The 19,644-nt window shown below is 35.1% G+C and overlaps 3 protein-coding genes across 4 annotated transcripts; 1 reads left to right on the top strand and 2 right to left on the bottom strand.

The window, feature by feature from the left end:
- Positions 1-860: 860 nt before the first annotated feature.
- LOC101253174 (uncharacterized) lies at positions 861-1,542 on the bottom strand. The gene has a single exon (XM_004235997.4). It carries the CDS (start codon positions 1,387-1,389, stop codon positions 1,123-1,125), a length of 267 nt encoding a protein of 88 aa, XP_004236045.1. The 5' UTR covers positions 1,390-1,542; the 3' UTR covers positions 861-1,122.
- A 324-nt stretch (positions 1,543-1,866) lies between these two features.
- LOC101258638 (heparanase-like protein 1) lies at positions 1,867-7,076 on the bottom strand. Of its 2 annotated transcripts, none has more exons than XM_004235932.5 (10): positions 6,631-7,076; positions 5,569-5,831; positions 5,415-5,451; positions 5,069-5,252; positions 4,448-4,596; positions 4,128-4,361; positions 3,654-3,843; positions 3,443-3,568; positions 3,199-3,298; positions 1,867-2,381 (listed from the first exon to the last, which is right to left on the bottom strand). In XM_004235932.5, exons 2-10 carry the CDS (start codon positions 5,776-5,778, stop codon positions 1,989-1,991), a joined length of 1,623 nt encoding a protein of 540 aa, XP_004235980.1. In that variant the 5' UTR covers positions 5,779-5,831; positions 6,631-7,076; the 3' UTR covers positions 1,867-1,988. The 2 variants fall into 2 exon arrangements, with proteins under 2 accessions (XP_004235980.1, XP_010318835.1); XM_010320533.4 differs by lacking the exon at positions 6,631-7,076 and adding an exon at positions 6,324-6,628.
- Positions 7,077-9,824: 2,748 nt separating this feature from the next.
- LOC101264110 (uncharacterized) lies at positions 9,825-19,427 on the top strand. Its single transcript, XM_004236439.5, has 8 exons — positions 9,825-10,196; positions 10,640-11,860; positions 13,509-15,194; positions 15,406-16,491; positions 16,859-16,963; positions 17,052-17,141; positions 18,481-18,591; positions 18,664-19,427. Exons 1-8 carry the CDS (start codon positions 10,137-10,139, stop codon positions 19,198-19,200), a joined length of 4,896 nt encoding a protein of 1,631 aa, XP_004236487.1. The 5' UTR covers positions 9,825-10,136; the 3' UTR covers positions 19,201-19,427.
- The last annotated feature ends 217 nt before the right edge of the window (positions 19,428-19,644 follow it).

A 19,644-nucleotide genomic window follows, 5' to 3' on the forward strand; every position in this document is an offset into this window, starting at 1 on the left:
AGTCCTATCACAGAAAGAGAACTCTCACACGAAATAACTGAGTTCACCTTTGGTTCAATTCTTCAAGGGTACTGATACTCGAAACCCTCAACAACATTATCGCAGACTGGAATTTCTAGGTTCAAGTACTTCATAAAGCTACCCTCACTGGTTTGATAAAGCTCCTAAAGGTTACACTAGTTTGCCTTCAGTCATCAAGGCAAGTCTTGTTACTATTGTACATTCAGTTTCCTGTTCCCGCATAATTCATAATATCAGAAGTTACAAACTTTTGCAGAACACACTGTAAAATCTTACAATGCGTATACAGCAAAGAAGTGCAACATCAGCTAAAACTGAATCAAGGTACTCTCACAGTCACAGTTAATAACCTGACGAACTTAACCAAATCCCATGTACACAAGCAATCAAGAAACCAAGACTTATCATAGATCACCAGCCAACAATGCATAAGGGCATAGTCCAGCAACCATCCAATCACCGGGTACATATCATAGATCACCAGCCAACAATGCATAAGGGCATAGTCCAGCAACCATCCAATCACCGGGTACATATCATAGATCACCAGCCAACAATGCATAAGGGCATAGTCCAGCAACCAGCCAATCACCGGGTACACGAAAACAATAATCTCCTATCTACCAAATAGTGTTTATCAAATTGTGCTAAGCTAACAAAAGTATTCACCGGGCACATGAAAACAACAATCTCTAATCTATCTACCATATATTGTTTTTATTAAATTGTGCTAAGCTAACAAAAGCATTCACCGGGCACATGAAAACAACAATCTCTAATCTATCTACCAAATATTGTCTATAGAAAGCATTCAATTCAACTCAAAATAAGGCTGGAGCTTTATGAAAAATCGATTCTTTCAAATACATAACCGAGGAATATCAGTTAAAGAACATCAACAATACACAGTGCAGTGACATTCATCACAATTAACGTTTAATTGTACAAAAAAGAACCAAAACCCTAGGGTTTCTACAAAACACCATTCATAACTCAAGGGATTCACATCCATCATTGCTGAACTATTCAACGTTCACAGAATTATTCTTTTGTTCTAAATATAAAAAAAAGGGATTAAAAATGAACGAAAATTCAATGGTGTTACTGGTTCAATTCCATAACGCTTTTGACCTTGGGTGCGTAGAGGGAGTAAACTACGGCTTGTCTCTTGGCAACCTCGAGCTGTGACCTACCATCGGAGAAAGCAGCGGTGACCTTAGATGGATCCGACAGGTCTTTGTTCTGGCGAAACCCATCGATTGTTCGGCGTTTAGTGTATTCCCTAACGTTGTAATCGGGAAACTCACGCGCCGTCCGTAGAAGCGACCGGAAAAGAGTAAGGACTTCCACGCGTGACGGCGACGCCATTTTTCCTTTAGAAACAAAAAACGCCGAGAGGTTTTCCAATTCAGGGAACGATTGTGTGAAGATGCGCTGAGGTTTATCTAGAAAATCTGGGGTTTTAAGAGCAAAAAAAAGAAAAATATTTTCAATATTCCACCTTTGGTCCCTTAAATATGACCAATTATTTTTCATGATAAAATTATAATATATTCCTTAAATGTTTATAACTATAGAAATTTTTTAAACGAATACAAGAATACAAGTGTTGATTCATTAATTTGATGCGCGAGCTATATTAATCGTTAAATAATATACATTACATTTTATACATTATATACTAATCTAATATACCTTTTATACACAATACACTAATCTGATGTGCGAAAAAGAGAGATTTTGGAGATTTGTAAAACATATAGAGGATAATGCTAACATGTAAAACTAAAAGGAGGAATTTTTGTAATTTTTCCTATAAAATTTTGAATCTCATGGACATAAGAATAAGTTGAACTGGTATATTTGATTCTATAATGAATAATGAGTTATTCCATGTAAAAATTATAATCAGCTATAAGGGGTTGGTATTATTGTAGCCACATTTATATTTTGTATTTGAAGCTGTCCTATGTACAACTGGGAGAATTAAAATTAGGAAAAACAATGAACTTGATGGACAATGGTTCAATAGATAATGGAGAGTTGAGATTTGTAAAGACTGGAGACAAGCTTGGAATGTCTCCTGTTTCTGTGAGTTGCAATAATTTCCCGTTGAGGAGCATTGTTCTGCTTCTAATGTTGCGACCTTCTGGCGTTAGATGGTATTCTTCTCGCGATAGTGTAATGTCTGATGATTTGGTTCCTACCCACGAAACACTTTGCTTAATACTGCGCGCGAATGACTTCTTGTTGTGATCCATTTTTTTACCAACTTGCAAGCTGGTTTCTGCAGTAGAGTGGATGTTGACTTGGTACTGAATCTGAGTGCTTAAATTTATCAGAAGTAAAGTCACACCTGCCTGAAGAAAGGTAACACCAGTGAGTTGATACGCGGTTTTGGTCTTTTTAGTAGTATGAAGACAGTAGCACATACACACAAATGAGAAGAAAAAAATGAGAGTTCAGTGGACTAAGGGACACCAGACAAGGTTGATATTTGCAGGTAGAGAGATTGTTTCCGAAACTACATGGTGCTCCTAGACTCCCACGAAGCCTAACCCCACCGAAAAGTGGCAATGCATAAGTTGAGACATTGGCTGCAATTCTGATATGCAAGAATATGAAGGTTGGTTTTCGAAATAAGGCAAATGACAGAGTCCGTGGATAAAAACTCAAACAGACCCGGTGTTCAGAAAAAAACAAATAATTTAACCTTGACAGTGAAAACCTGAACTTGAAAAACACAAGTCATTCATTAGTTGGTTTAGTGTATACACCTGGTGCAGATAAGTCCATAATCAACTAAGTCTTATTGCATGGCCTACAAATGGAGGAGTGAAAGGTACTATATCTAGTTAGCTCTAGTTATAACTGCCCCTGTAGGGTTCACAAACCTAAATAGTATATGGTCCTTGTGTGTCAGAATCCAAAACAATATCAGAGAAACACTAGAGCAATTGCATCTTTGTTGGTCTAACTAAGAGCATTTCTGGTGTCTGAGGCTCCACAGTATATGTTATATTGACATGATGGATTACGCAACAGAAAGAAAACAAAGGAAGCAGTTAAACACAAGAATTTCATTTGGGAACCTATAAAGCACTTGTTATCAAGACAATTTTCCAACGTAGTGACGCATCTCATATTGCATAAATGAATCAGGATATATACACATACTCTATCTTTTGTACAGTGGGCATAAGTGCGCAAATGTGGTGCTGCGCTGTTGACAACACCAAGAACTACTTTTCCCATCAGTCTATTCCAAAGAAGTGCACTGTATCAAATTGAAAACAGAAGGATCAAAACTTCTTTTCTTAGATTCTCACTGACTTTAAAAACATGACAATGAAAATTAACAGCCTGCTCCTTCTAATGATAGAGTGAAGCCATACTTGAATAAAGTAGTCAAACACCTCACCTATAATAATCAGGATTTGGAATAAACGTAGCAGTATCAAGAAGCCCATAATTTCCACCTATAAGCGTCTGTCTGCAGTATACTTTAGTATGATGCTTGGCTGCCATGCCAAGCTGATCTAAGTACCTATATTCCATATTATAAGGTCTTTAGAATTGTTTCACTTGACTGTTCGCTAATACTATAAGTCAAATCAAGCAAGAAATTTTACCAAAAGCTATCTACGAAGGCGTTAGACACATCAGGACCTCCACTGTTGAAGGCTCCACCAGATTCTCCAACCCAAGCTGAAGCCCAAGGACCATTTCTTAGAATGGTTTGAGTAAGACTGCTGAATGTGCCTTCTGTTCTACTCAGGTATTCAGGATTTAAAATTTTATCCACTAGCTTGCTATCGGACCCTGAAACAGAACACTTCTGGTTTAATTAACATAAAGAAATTCAGCAGTTACGGAATCTAGATAATAGAAAGAAACTACATAAGAATAAAACAGAACGATTGCTCTATTGCGAGTCTTTTGAACTACTAAACAATAGTGCAGTCATTTTTCAAGGATGTAAATGAAGTACTAAGATTACACCAGTTGAAGCTTATTTTTCCAATACTAACTACTAGATTTTCTTAGTCGAGGAGGCTTTTAATATAGCTTCAGTCTTAAAGGGAAAAAGATTTGCACTGGCTAACCCGGGCCAAGATTATAAATATGATGTGTCAAGACATTGACAGTGCCACGCCCTGAAACCTGAAGGAGCTTGCCGAACCACCCAGGATCATAGAATCCTCCTGGTGCTAATAGTAGAGGACGTTCGGGGGTGTTCTGATATGCTTGGTTTAAGAGATTGTGCAGCTGGAAAACATCTTTTCCATACTGTGCAGCATCAACTCTTGCACCAATCCCGCTACCACTCAATTCATTTCCTACAAAATGAAAAAAGCATGATTAAGGAACGGAGAGAGATTTACATCAAGTTGCAAGAAGAAAGAAATATGCCAGAGAAATTTACCAAATTCCCACGAGTGTATGTGGTAGCCCTTGGCAACGGTGTATTTTATGAAATTAAGGGCATTGCTGGAATCCCAATTTCCTACCCACGCATGCCTATTTGCCTGTCGTCTCCCATACAGTGCATTCAAGCCGAAAGTCACAAGTGCTCTGCAGCAAATGCAGTAAAACTCGAATGAACTTCAACGGAGAAACTTTAGAATCATGGGAAGTTTTCAACAGTCCTAAAGTTATTCTACTTTACTTTTTTGGTATAAGTCATAGTCCTCAGTAGAAAAAGAAATATAGATTTCAAGCACAATATTCCACATTTTTAAGTTTCTCGAATTTATGGATGCAAATTTAGGATTCAGAAGTAGTGACATGAAAGAGTCATGGATTAGATGTGGAATGCCATCAATTTAGACCTCCAAAGAGTCATTCAAAAAGATGAAAGTGGAAAAATTTGAGCATAAACCAAACTTGGAGGCGAATGTTTCCTCTTGAAAGTGGTAAATTGAAAGAAGAGAATAGAAAAATAAGTAAAGAATCAATCCGTAACGTGCAGCCTAGGAGCAGACCAGATTATTAGCCAGGACACGGTTACATGTATTAGGAGAAGTACAGAATGTGCCTATCTTACCCTGTCTTCTTGAAAAGGTTATTTAGCTCATCCCATCTCTGCATAGGTAAGCATCCCTTAGAGAATCCAAACAACCCATCCTTATGCTGGGTGAATGGTCTGCAAGGAGATATCAAGTTGCCAACGCCATATATTACTTGGTCTTGTAAAGAACCTCCAAGCCGTAATCTCAAACCCTTGAAAGCTGTATCACCAATAAAAGAGACATAGAGAAAGAAGTTCAGTTTGCTCATCATATCTTAAGGTGAAATGACAGCATCTTGGGGTCTCAGTTTCCAAATTATGGTAATAACATAAACAACTTGGAAAATAAGTTGAAAATTATGGCATAATAGTACGTGCAAACCTCGTATAGCATTCACCAGATATGGATGAGTTAAATCCTGACAAATCAAAACACATTCATGAACACAGACTTAATCAGAAACTCGATAAGATATTTATACTTTTTAATATTAAAGAACAACATATTCCATCAATAACAAGCTAGTATGAGTTACCAGATTTAGAATGGATGCTGAACCCCAAGGACATTGCTTGTAGTTACACTTCTCTTTAGGCCACCAATCAATGGTAGCACAAATGTAATTAGCATCTGTCCAGGCAACTTTCGTAGATGCATCAATCGTAAGTACTATTTGTTTAACAATTTGTGCTGAAAGTGCAGGGCATAGAGCCACAAAAATTAAGAACAAGGTTCTGAAGTTCATTAGAAGATTAACCTCCACGAATTCACCGCTCTTTGAACCTAATCAATCATATACTGCCAAAGAGGAAGCAACCAAATAAATGCTAAGAGACTTTTAAAGAGTAAGTTATTCTTTTAAACAAGACTACAAATATAGCAACATTCATTGTAAGTTATTCTTTCTAACAAGAGTACAAATATAGTAAACATTCATTGGACAACATCATACTCAAGTGCTGTGTTTTGACAGCTAAATGTAGATTTAACAAAACACAACAACGATACGTGTAGTCTCACAAGTGCCGTCTGAGGAAGGTAGAGTGTACACAAATCTTACCCCTCGGGTAGATAAGTAAGAAAATATGAATGAGAAATTGAGGAAGCAAACCAAATTGTTTTCTTGCTTACATATAAAAGAGTCTTTACCACTCTGAGCCAGTCAAGTTTAACCAGATCAAGAAACTTATCAATAAAGGACAATAGTAATGTAATGATGGAGAAAAATTCCAAAACTGGAAATTAATTTAAACACTGCATATATAAATTCAGAACCAATTAAATACTTACACTTTTTTGTTATTAGTTTTCAGAAAACTTTTTCTTCACGTCTAAGACTAATATTCCACCAACAGTATAAGTAAAGTCCACATCAACACATAATACACAAATTCACCAAAAAACACTCAGCTAACAAGATCCAAACATAACAAAAAAAAAAAACCCTTATTTTCTATATTGCTCGAACTCTTCGAAAATGCTCTAAAGATAATATCTTTATTAAAGATTCAACACAAACGGGGCATCATTTTTTTAAGAATACGAATAACATAGCTTATACTAAAATCTAAAGAATAAAGAACCAATGGAAATTCACCTCACAACCCAGATGAGTAATACTAATAATGACACTAATCTGAGCTCAAATTCCAAGAAAAAAACCGGGTAAATGACAAGAATAGGGAGTAAAATGAAATGGGTTGGGTTCAGATTTGTGAGAGATCAGATAAAGATTGAATCTTTTTGGGTGAGAAGTGTCAGAATCAACTAACAGTCATCATTCATTCATCAGTTTTTTTTGGTAGATATGTACAGAAACAGTAGCTCGTGTAAAGTGCAGACAAATAATTGGCGGAAATAGAAATTAAAGATATTTCTTCCGTTTTAAAAATAATGATTTGAAACTGAGTTTAAAAAAAAAAAGAAAAAAATTTAATTTTACAATCTTAAACATATCATGTAAAAAATTAAAAATTGAAATGTTATCAAAATTCAACAAAAAAATTTTTTTTTTTAGAACATACTAAAAAAAGAAAATAGAGTAATTATTTATAATACGAAGGAAGTAATTAAATACTACCACATATGATGAGTTGGATAGATCCTTTGTCCAATTTTTTCTTTTTTTAATTTTTTGTTGAATTCCAAGTTGTCTTCAGGTTAAAGTCAAGCCTTTACACCCAATAAGCTAGCTAGATTTTTTGCGTTTCTTATTTTAAAATATTTAAAAATTATACGAAAAAAATATAAATTTTAATTTTTTTCTATATTGATACGATGGAAAAGTATATTTAAAAATATTAATTAAATTCCTACCATTTGACTTTTAAAAAGAAAAACTATGATAACTAAAAAGGAAAAAAGAAGGAATATTTGTTGTTGAGGATTATAATTCAAGATATGAAATTCCAAAAATCTTTTTTTTTTTAAATGTATTTTTCCATACGAACTGTTTTTATGTAAATTTTTATATTATAAAGATTTGATTCAGTCAATAACAGCCGTTAGATCCAATTTCATCTACTACTGCCTACTGGTAGTTCAACCAATCATGATCCTTTTATTTTACTTTGTACCTAGTTATACTTTAAAAAAAATTGATTAATATTTTAAAATATATTTTTTTATCATATTAATATATAAAAAATTATAATTTATAGTACTTTTCATATAGTTTTAAAATATTTAATTTTTTTATTTAAAATATTAAATTATTGATCTAATTTATCTTTAAAAATTAGTCAATTAACTTTCGATAAACTCAACATAACAAATATTAAAAATATTGTATTCTGTTATTCTAATTGGGTAAAGATTGTGATAACATTCATGCTATAGATTATATATAGTAAAGTAAAAAGGTCAAAATACTTATCAACAGACACATCAAATGGATTTTGGTAAAACCAAGGTGCAAACAAAACCACTTAGCTTGTAGTCAATTATTGATTGATATTTATTGATATATATAATATAATATAATATAGGACTAAATGAAAGAACCTATTAGAATTAGGCTATTATGATTTGGAGAGGAATATAGATTTTAAATTTCTAATAGATTATCTATTTAAATAACACATATTCAAATAATTAAAAGGAAAAAAATACACTAATGAATATATCATATAAAAAAATGGAGAAAAAACAATAATAATAAACAAAACAAAAATATATAACAAACAAGTAAAAAAACCTCACAGAAAAAATGAAAAATAATAATAATTACTTATTAATAATAATATAAACAAGGAGAACTCAAAAATATGGATAGATTACTTACTAATTCTCTATTTTAATTTTTGATTTTCATATTTTTCTATCTAAAATCATGTTTCTTACTTACGTATATTCTTCGATTTATTTTTATTTTCTTTTAAAATCAAAAAACTCAATAACCAAGCAAAATAATACATAAGAAAAAATAGAAATATATACCTAGCGAAAAATAGTTGTTGATCACTAATGAGGCACCAAGCAGTGAAAAATCATATAAAAAAGTGTATAAATAAAGATTTTTAAAGTTGTCTGAGACGCATAAAATTAAAATTATAGTAAGAAGTTCAAGCATTAATTGAATACTTTGCTTATTATTAATTTTGGTCACAAATAAAGTATATGCTACTTTTTATCTGTAAACACCACCGACATGGCTAATTTTAGTCATTATTATTTACTATAGTTAAATTAAAATCAAGATCTCACATGAAATATTAAAATTGAGGCTAAGGTTTTATCTCTAAAAATAAAATTCCAGTTGAATTATAACATATTTATTACATTACACCTATTTATAAAGTCCAAGTAAATTCTAAACTTTATGAATTCAAAATATAAACTCTAAATTAGAATATGTTCTAAATTTATATTCTGTCTATTCCATAATAAGTAAATTGTTGACATTTTTTGTATTTCAAAATAAATAAATTATTTAAAGTTTGAATGTTTTTTCCATAATTACACATCATTTTATAAGGCTATTGATTACTTCTATTTTCTCGAAGGTTAATTTAAAAACAATAAAAAAAAAAAGAGTCTTAAATTTGTATCTTTCAAAAAAAATTCCCATTTCAACATTTATTAAATATTAAATTTTATTTTTAAAAATTACTCGATAAAATTATTAAACTCAACTTAAAGTCTTAAACTATTAATTTATGATAGTATATAAGTACACGTTTTCTTTTTTAGTACACCTAACTTAGTAAATTACCACCTCCCCCAAAAGTTTGTAAATCTTTTATATGATAGTATATAAAAGATTTGATTAAAGAAAAATAGAGCATCGACTATTCTAAATTTACATGTGAATTTTATTTAAATTTAACTATACTTTATTTCAGGTGAATAGATGATAATCTGTTGTTAATATTTTCAGTTGAAATTTTTTGATAAGTTTTCTGCATATGCTCTCCCAACTCATTTCGTAGATATGTTAACTATTAAAAATATATTTTATTACACATATTAGCCTCAAAAATCGTAAATTTTTTTATTTGTTTCAATTCATGTAAACATGTATAATTACATGAGGAAATACATTCAATGCTATTAACTGTTTTAACGTAATCTACACTTGATAACACGTGTTAAAAAAATTTCGAAATATTTATCAAGAATATCTTAGTATAAACACTCTATCGTGTATATAAATGCTCAACCATAACAAATATAACACTCATTATTTGTCGAAACTTGATCAAACAGACTATTAGTTACTCGTTTTAGGTAGTTATCAATGTACTTGGAAAAAAAAAGGGACATAAATGTCAATATGGACAAAATTAGAGGATATATTAGTGAAAAAGAAGTCCTGAAAAACACCATCTTCTTCCTCACAGAAACAATGCTTCCAAATAAAAAATTGGTTTCACACATTCTCTTATGCAGTTAGGTTCTTTAATGGAGGTCTCACTACTCACCCTAAAAAAAACCCTAGAAATTCAAAAAATGAAGAAGGAAGATAAATAGCCCTTAAAAGTTTAGCTCTTTGGAGTTTTCCACAAAACTTCTTTGGAAAAATTCTTTCTCCCTGACTGTTTATTTATATCAAAATCAAATTTTTCAGCTATATTTATTGAAGGAGGTAATTTTGGGGTTCGGATGGAGAGCAATGAAGGAGGGGATGATCAAGAAGGTTCTGGATGGATGCAAGTGAAAAAGGTGTGAACTTTTTGCTAAATTGAATCATTTTAGTTTTTATCTTTAAGCTGAAAGATGATTAAGAAAAATGTGGTTTACTAATTAGAACAGAAATCATCAAGAATCATGTTTAAGCTGTGTTATGGGCCTAAATCAAGAAAGTACAGCCTGATAATCTGTTGTTTTAGGTATTATTTTGGATTAAAATCTTGAATTCATGTAGATGGATTAGTTGTATTTTAATTATTTGAGAAAGAGATAATCATTTTCAATATGTTTCTGAAATTGGAGAAAGAGATAATCATTTTCAATATGTTTCTGAAATTGGATTAGTGGGTTGTCTTGGAATTGGGGATAATATTATTGGACCATTTAGTGAAGAAAATGGTGAATTAGCTAGGTTTGTTTCATAGTCTTGGATCATTTAGTCTATTTGTTAATCAATGTGTGAACTTGTTGTGCAGAAGCACAACAGAAACAGTTCAAAGTTTTCGCTGCATGGTTGGGTTGGAGGATCATCTCAAGGAACTTCTACTTGTCATCCAGACAGTCAGTCTTCATTGGCTGTTAAAAATGAGGATCTTAAATCGTCTCTTTGGCATTCAAAAGGAAATCGCCCTGGTATTATACATGATGGTGGAACGTCAGTCCCGAAGGAGGATGCAGTGATTGTGCACGATAAATGTGTAGTTGGTCATTGTAGTACTTCTGTTAGTTTAGGTTTTTCCACAGATTCGAATCAAGGAGTCAATAGGGAACATTCTCAAAGAATTAACCATGAGGTCCTACCAAAAATCAAGTGGGGTGACTTGGATGATAGAGCTCTACCCTCTCATTTTGGAAGTACTGTCCAAGCAGAAATTAAGTTTGGTGACATTCAAAATCATGATCTACTTAGTAGAAGAACTGATCAAACAAATGATTCTTTTGCACACACTTCTATAACTGATCTAGAGCAAAATAGATTGGTTGCAACCACTGAGGATGAAACTCATCAAATTCTCGATTCTCATCCTTTGTCTCCAAATATGAAGGAATTATCTTCAGAAGATATTAATGCTACTGCTGCTTATACCCAGCTTGCAAATGGTGACACTTGCAACAGTCCTGGCGAAAAGGTTAAATGTTCTGCCAGAAAAGGGCCTAGTGGCGTAGTTATGTGCAATGTCGAATCTGAAGAAGCTTGCATGGAAATCCCTGAAGTGTCTAGTCTTGATCAGAATATAAAAACAGTGGTGGTTTCTCAGAATCCTGAGTCACTATCACCTACTAAAGGAGGATCAGGGAACATTGAGCAGTCCTTTCTGGCGTCCTCTAATGAAGAGTTTAGGAACAAACGAGTTAATTCAATCATTGAGGATTTATCTAGAACTAATTCGAGCAGTATTGATACTGAAGACAGTAGTGAAAGTAAAGAAAGATTCAGGCAACGCCTATGGTGCTTTCTCTTTGAGAATCTTAATCGGGCAGTAGATGAACTCTACCTACTCTGTGAACTGGAATGTGACCTGGAGCAAACAAAAGAGTCCATTCTTGTTCTTGAAGAAGCCACATCTGATTTTAAAGAATTGAGCTCAAGAGTGGAAGAGTTTGAGAGACTGAAAAAATCCAGTTCTCATGCTACTGATGGAACACCTTTTACCATGAAGTCTAACCATCGCAGACCACATGCTCTTTCATGGGAGGTCAGTACTCTATCTGGTCTCATCTTTCAATGTTTCATATTGATACCCTAAAACAATATCACATAAACAAATAAATATCTGCCATTTGCAAGTTGAAAAACTGCAGTATGAATACATGCAAGCATATCTAAAATATCTGCTGACCAGTCATTATTAATCCAACTCCCCTGGCATAACCGCATAAGGTATATATCGATGCTAAGTGAACAGTTCACAATTGCTTTACCTTGTTTTGGGTTCTGCAGCACGCACAGTTTGGGCCTGGGAAGTCCTTCAATTCTTTAAATGGAGGAATATCCTGTCTTTCAAATACTTCTGATATTTCCTTATAATTTACTATTACTTCATTATATAATATTGGATGAACAATCATGATAGGGGCACCCTCTTCGGGACCTTATTAGAGGATAAATGATTTTGTTCACACATTTCCTTTATTTGTTGTGGGGAAGTGAGATTATTCTTGCATGATTGTTGTTCTTGCTGAAGCATTCTCTGTCTCAGTAATGACCAACTTTTGTTTACCTTGAGGGATAACATGAAATTACAGATGTAGTATTGCCAACATAAGTACAGCTAGATAACTTTGGAGGTTCTCATTCAGAGGGTAAGATTCTCCACTACTCCCTTTAAAACCTGAGATACGGAATTCTACTCCAATGAAATTAGGTAAAAGCACTCTAGAGAAATACCATACGTCATCAAAAAAAGAAATTAGCTATAAACACGAGCACAGTGATGAATGCCAATACTAGGAACTCAACTCTCAGTACTTATATAGAACTGTTGGATTATAATGTACTTGCAAAGAGTTAGGTTAAGAGGAGTGAACAGAGGACTTGACGAAAAAAAATTGGAAATGTTGACATCATTTAAATGAATATACACGGGTTTTGATATCTGGGGAAGAAGATACCCGAAAAGTGCGTCAAGGTGCGCTGCCTGAAAGTGGAGAAATTTCTAGCTTTTTTAAGAAGGCTGAAATCAGCTAAAAGAAAAGAACATGTAATCTTGGCATAGATGTTAACCATCTATTTTGCATATAAAATTGAATATGTGCTTCGCCTCTATCCTGAAGTTCTGTTCTGCTAATCAGTAATTGGTGAAGCAGAACACAGACTAAACTTGATCTGCTTGGGATTATGTGTGGTGGTTTCATGTTGGGGAACTACAGGAACAACTGCTGATGGGAGTGCAAGTGTTTCTGGATGCTTACAATTTGCTGCTTCCCTTCTGTAGTGTTGCGTAGGACATGCCGTTTATGTCATTAATAATCCGTACAAACTCTGTGGGAAAAAGACACATAGTGAAATATGAGGTATTTTTGGGAAATGAAAGCTATGAATGAAAAGCTAAAACAGGAAACTTACACCAAATCCAAGATATTCTCATTCTGAATGAAGTGAGAAACCTCTTATGACCATTTCTCAAATTTTCTATATTCTAAACAAGCAACCTTTTCCAATCTCTTCTATTGTTTGTGGTAAGGTTTTCAAAGCAATATGGTAAGTAGCTTCATCTGTGGGCCTGGATAACTGCAGCATCTTTTAGGAGTACCAATGCATATCATACACACAAAGACACATGGATACATTGATTATCTACTCCGTTTTCAAATTAACAAAATCTGTCTTTCTTCTGAATGCAGGTCCGCCGGATGACAACTTCACCGCACAGGGCAGAAATACTGGCTTCATCTCTGGAGGCTTTTCGAAAAATCCAACATGAAAGGGCTAGTTTGTCAGCTACAGTTGTGGAGAAAATGGAACCTAATTGTTATGATCATCATTGTGGAAGTATTAGTGTTTTAGAGACCTTTAATGAGAAAGGTGACAAAAAAAGCTGTTCAAATGAATTATTAGAGAAGAGTACGAAGCAGAGTAATGCATTAAATCCTTCTCATGGAAATTTGAGTAGAGAGAAGAGGCATATTGACTCGGGCAAGTCTGCTTCTCATGCATCTAGATTACCTCTTAAGGAGGGGGTTTCCACATCTGTCAATGGAAAGAACAAGAGAGACAATGAAAAAAATCTAAAGTCTATAGATCACTTGAAAAGACATTACGAAAGAGACAAGGAAAAGCGAAATGGAAGCTCCTGGAGATCAATGGATGCTTGGAAGGAGAAGAGGAACTGGGAAGATGTACTCTCCACACCACAACGAATTTCATCTCGCTTCTCATATTCACCTGGCTTGAGTAGAAGAAGTGCAGAACGTGCACGCACTTTGCACGATAAACTCATGTCTCCTGAGAAAAAGAAGAAGTCAGCTATTGACTTAAAAAAAGAAGCGGAAGAAAAACATGCACGTGCAATGAGAATTAGAACTGAACTTGAGAATGAGAGAGTTCAAAAACTTCAGCGAACATCTGAGAAGCTTAACCGTGTAAGTGAATGGCAAACAGTGCGTAGTCTGAAATTGCGAGAGGTGATGTACGCTAGGCACCAGCGTAGTGAATCCCGCCATGAAGCTCACCTAGCTGAAGTAGTAAGAAGGGCAGGTGATGAAAGCATTAAAGTAAATGAAGTTCGATTCATTACTTCACTCAATGAAGAGAACAAAAAACTCATCTTGCGCCAGAAACTCCATGATTCTGAGTTGAGGAGGGCTGAGAAACTTCAAGTGCTGAAAACTAAACAGAAAGAAGATATGGCAAGGGAAGAAGCTGTCTTGGAACGCAAGAAACTAATTGAAGCAGAAAAGTTGCAGCGCCTTGCAGAGACACAGAGGAAAAAGGAAGAGGCACAAGTAAGAAGGGAAGAGGAGCGTAAAGCATCAAGTGCCGCACGTGAAGCGAAGACGATGGAACAGATGCGGAGAAAGGAGGTTCGAGCCAAAGCTCAACAGGAGGAAGCTGAACTCCTGGCCCAGAAGTTAGCTGAAAGACTCAGAGAAAGTGAACAGCGTCGTAAAATTTATCTGGAGCAAATACGGGAAAGAGCTTCTATGGATTTCAGAGATCAGTCTTCACCACTATTTCGTCGTTCTGTGGCTAAGGAGGTTCAAGGTAGATCTACGTCGATCAATAACTGTGAGGATAATAACGAAAACAATGGCTCTACTCCTGAAGGCTCTATGCTTGCTCCTGGCCACATCACTACTCAGCATTCATTAAAGCGGAGGATCAAAAAAATCCGCCAACGACTTATGGCATTGAAGTATGATTGTCCTGAACTTTCAATCAGTACAGAAAATGCAGGTTTTGTATATCGAACTGCAGTGTCAACTGCAAGGGCGAAAATTGCGAAGTGGCTTCAAGAACTTCAAAGACTTCGCCAAGCAAGAAAAGAAGGAGCAGCGAGCTTTGGAATAATAACAGCTGAAATAATTAAGGTGATATATTACACTTGTGAAGTTTATTCATTTGCATTCTTGTTCATGATGATAAATACAGTGGCATTAAGATAAATAGTTACTTCGTCTTGCTGTGAAGAACTGCAACGTACACTAGAATAAGTTCTTGAATCTATTTTGGCTTTAATAGTTCAATTTTGTTTCATGAATTTATTATTGCTAACTGCTTCTGGCGTTGTGTCGTAACTAGTTTTTGGAGGGAAGGGATGCTGAGCTGCAGGCTTCTCGTCAAGCTGGTCTGGTTGATTTTATTGCTTCTGCTCTTCCCGCATCTCACACATCAAAACCAGAAAGTTGCCAGGTCACAGTCTACCTTTTAAGGCTTCTGAAAGTTGTACTTTCAGCTGCTGCAAACAAGTCTTATTTTCTTGCTCAAAATCTACTGCCCCCCATCATCCCTATGTTAGCGGCAGCTCTTGAAACCTACATCAAAATTGCAGCCTCATCAAATGGCTCTGCTTCTGCCAACCTGGTCACATCTAAGGCATCAACTGAAAGGTTGGAGTTAATGTCTGAAGTTCTGGATGGTTTCCTTTGGACAGCAGCAGCAATTATTGGCCATGCAAGTACTGATGAACGTTCCCTTCAACTGCAAGATGGTTTAATTGAGCTTGTAATTGCTTACCAAGTTATTCACCGGTTACGAGATCTTTTTGCACTTTATGATAGACCACCTGTAGAAGGTTCTCCTTTCCCTTCATCAATTCTTCTTGGTGTAAATCTGTTGGCAGTTCTTACATTCAGATTCAGAAATATGTCTTCATTAACATGTGAGAACTTTCCTGGTGTATCAACTCATGAAAATGAAAAGAATGACATTGAATTTGTTGAAGCTGCTGACTTGAAGTCTTCTTCTTTTTTGTGCAATTACGGAACTGAGGGTAAATTGGTATTTTCTGGAGTAAATGGAGGTGTAGCCTTGGGTTTGTCGGATGTACCGGAGGATAGCCCCCTGGATGAATTTCCTAAAATAAAAGAGCATCAGGGTGCAGTTGTAAATGATCTGAGCTCTGACAATGTTGACTCAGTTGCTGTTAGCTTGGAAACTGCAGATGTACTTCAGGAATCTGCAAGCAACGGGACGTACAATAACCTTCAGACAGTCGAGAAGAAATATCAAGATAATGGTAAAGGTCACATCGGTGGAAATGAATCAATGATGAAGCCGGCAGTGAAGTTTCTTCTTTCAGCTGTGTCTGAGACTGGCTTAGTTTGTCTTCCATCCATGTTGACGGCCGTATTATTACAGGCTAATAATAGATGTTCTGAACAGCAGGTAAAACTTTCTGGTTACCATTAAATTTCTTTGTAAAGTCTAGCTTTTAGGTTTTCTGCAGGATTTAGGTTTTGTGCAATTTCAAAAGTTCATTAGTCTTACTGGCCTTTGTCTATATTTAGGATGTCGTGAACGTCATATTTGTTTGCTACTTTTGTTCTTATTTATCAATTCTCTATCGTAAGCATGTAATATCGAGTCATTTTAGGACCAGGAAGTAATTGTTTGAAACTCTTCATATGTTAACAATAAAGTTGGTTGCTTCTAGCTTTATAAAAAGTAAGCTGAAACCTAAGCTTGAATTTACTTGTGATCATAGTCTGCTTAGCTCTGTGTCTACTGCATATCTGATTGTATTTCTTTGCAGGCCTCCTATGTCCTTCCATCCAATTTTGAAGATGTGGCAACTGGTGTATTGAAGGTGTTGAACAATTTAGCATTAATTGACATTTCTTTTATCCAGAAAATGCTAGTAAGTTAATTTTCAACTATTTGTGCCAACTTTCTCTTCTAAAAGTTTAGATGCTAAAAAACTCCTTATTCTCTTTGCTGGAACACAGGCCCGACCAGATCTGAAAATGGAATTTTTTCACTTGATGAGTTTTCTTCTCTCTTATAGCACAAGCAAATGGGGCACAACAACTGACCAGGTGACTTTCTGGTGCTTTTGGTTTCATGTTTGGCATTCAGATTGAACATCTCATATGATTCAATGAACATAGAGAAGTTCTGTAAGTCTTTATGCTGCTTGGAAAGCCACTGTCTTTTGGTTTGAGGGAAGAAAATACAATCAAAATATCCTCACAATTTCCCTTATTTTAAGATAAAAATTGTCCCTTTTTTGTTTTTTGATAACTGTGGTGTCCAGACCAGCTTGTGCATGCCTCAACTAATTCATGGGATACCTCCCACCTCCCACCGACTGTAGGTATCAGGCAACTTTATCCACCAAGGCTAGAAGAGATGGAAGAAATCACTTGGTGTTGTCTTTGATGGGGTTTGAACCAGAGACCTCATGGTGCTCAACCCACTTCATTGACCACTAGGCCACACCTTTGGGTGCAAGAGAATTCATTTAGGAAGAGATTGTAGACTCACACTTTCGTATTGCTTAAGCTGATGCACTGTAGGAAAAGTTGTCAGTATATTGTTCCATGATTGTCGTGCATTTCTTAGGAACATTAACTTTTCTTTTATATATATATATATATATATATATATATATATATATATATATATATTTCTCTGGTACTAAGTATAGTTTAATGTAAGAAAATCTCGGTGTTCCTAAAAACATATTGTGACCGTTGAGTAAAAGACAAGACAAGGTTTGAAAGCTTTTACTCTGTCAAGGCCTGAATTGACCAGCACTATTAACTAACTTCTCGGTTATATCATCAAATATGTTTTCTAAAAATTGTGACTAGTTGAAATGAATAGACCTTATTTTGTTTGGAAGTTGGAACCTTCTGTAACTTGTCTGGCGTGACTGAAGTCTGAATGATAAGAACAGCAAGTCTGCAGTCAAACAGCCCTCCGAAGTTGAACTTTTCTGATTAAGATAGATCTTGAAATTCTATGGACAATAGCTTGGAAAGATATTTTCACTCGCATAGCATATAAAAGATCTTGGGCACACAGGGTATACATCAGAAATGGATCTTGGTTATTGGCTGTCTCACTATCATAGCACTGGCCCTAATTACCACCAGCCCCTCATTCAAATGAGTTATTAAGTCCCATCTGATGTTTAGGTATTTCAGTTTTGTTCGACTTTTCATTTTTTGGATTCCAGGAATAGAATGAGAATGTTCCTTGGGTTACAAGCATCTTATTAGAGAGTAATTCGATTTTCCTATTAGAGAGTAGCATTAGCAGTTAACGATTTATAATTGTTAGCCTTCATGTTTTCACATGGTTTATTTCCTTGTTGACAAAGTACAGGACTAATTTATTTATTCTTTTTCATTTGGGTGTTTCCTGTTTCAGATTGGTTTGTTGCTGCTAGAATCATTACCGCTTCTTGGTTATTTTTCACTATTCCATCCTGAAAACCAAGCTGTTCTTCGGTGGGGAAAGAGCCCTACTATTCTTCACAAGGTGCGTATATCTTTCATTCCGTTTAGACTTTGCCTGAAATATAGAAATTTAACTGCGGGTTGTGCAAAACAGGTATGCGACCTTCCTTTTATGTTCTTTAGTGATCCAGAGTTAATGCCAGTCTTGGCGGGTACCATGGTTGCTGCCTGCTTTGGATGTGAACAGAACAAAGATGTCATTCAGCAAGAACTAAGCACCGATATGCTCCTTGCTTTGCTGAAAGCTTGTAGAAGTAGTCTTCCCTCTGCTAATTCTTTTACCACACCTAATTATCCATCACTAGATGAGACTGGTGCATCTGCTCAGCTGGGTCCTGAATCTAAAAACCTTCAAGTTGATGTCCCACTTAAGTCTAACCGCAATAGTCGCAGTGCTCGGGTCCTTCCCCAGAGAGGTAGTCCATTGCCGACTGCTAGAACTGCCAGGATCCGAAACTTAAGAGAGAACAAAGTGGTAAAGCCTTGTGAAGGCAAGAGTCTGAAAAGCATTTCACCTGTGCCAAAGAGCACAACCGCATGGATGTTACACTCTAGACTATCTACTGACGTTCTTGATAAAGCAGAGCAGTTTTTTGCTGCAGTCACCTGCAATGAGAATGGAGAATTATGAATTTACTTACTGTATAGCTTTTAGTTGTATCCATTATTTTTTTTGAGTGCTTAATGTCAAATAAGCACAGTATATGACACTGTAATCTTCTTTACAGTGAGATGCTACTGGTTATTCGTTAGGAACTGCTAAAATTGAAGATGTAGGTTCCTTTAAACACTAATAAGACAACTGCAGCAGCTGTTGCTTGGTTTTAGTGATATCTTACTGCACTACTAAATTCTAAAGCCACTCTCTTTTTTTTCCTAAGAAAGCTTTATTTACCACCAGAACTTTCCATATATATTATATAAACAAAAGAGTTGTGTAAATAGTGACAAGTTAAGCATCTCTGATCATCATCAACCAGTTGAAGGAGTTTGTTGGAGTCTTGAGGATTCTGCAATTCATTAGCTTGTAGTTTCTGCTTCCTATCCAGTCTTGTTATTTGCTCTACTTATTACA

Source organism: Solanum lycopersicum, chromosome 3 (assembly GCF_036512215.1).
Source record: "Solanum lycopersicum chromosome 3, SLM_r2.1".
NCBI lineage: Eukaryota > Viridiplantae > Streptophyta > Magnoliopsida > Solanales > Solanaceae > Solanum > Solanum lycopersicum.

What these genes read in the sequence shown, in the direction of transcription:
- LOC101258638 (XM_004235932.5), bottom strand. Translation starts at nt 5,778, where the DNA reads ATGAACTTCAGAACCTTGTTCTTAATTTTTGTGGCTCTATGCCCTGCA. An exon ending in GCCTTCGTAGATAGCTTTTG is followed by an intron (nt 3,569 to 3,653) that starts GTAAAATTTCTT and finishes TATGGAATATAG; the next exon opens with GTACTTAGATCAGCTTGGCA. An exon ending in CCCACTGTACAAAAGATAGA is followed by an intron (nt 2,382 to 3,198) that starts GTATGTGTATAT and finishes ACCTTTCTTCAG; the next exon opens with GCAGGTGTGACTTTACTTCT.
- LOC101253174 (XM_004235997.4), bottom strand. Translation starts at nt 1,389, where the DNA reads ATGGCGTCGCCGTCACGCGTGGAAGTCCTTACTCTTTTCCGGTCGCTT.
- LOC101264110 (XM_004236439.5), top strand. Translation starts at nt 10,137, where the DNA reads ATGGAGAGCAATGAAGGAGGGGATGATCAAGAAGGTTCTGGATGGATG. An exon ending in TAACAGCTGAAATAATTAAG is followed by an intron (nt 15,195 to 15,405) that starts GTGATATATTAC and finishes TGTCGTAACTAG; the next exon opens with TTTTTGGAGGGAAGGGATGC. An exon ending in GCCCTACTATTCTTCACAAG is followed by an intron (nt 18,592 to 18,663) that starts GTGCGTATATCT and finishes TGTGCAAAACAG; the next exon opens with GTATGCGACCTTCCTTTTAT.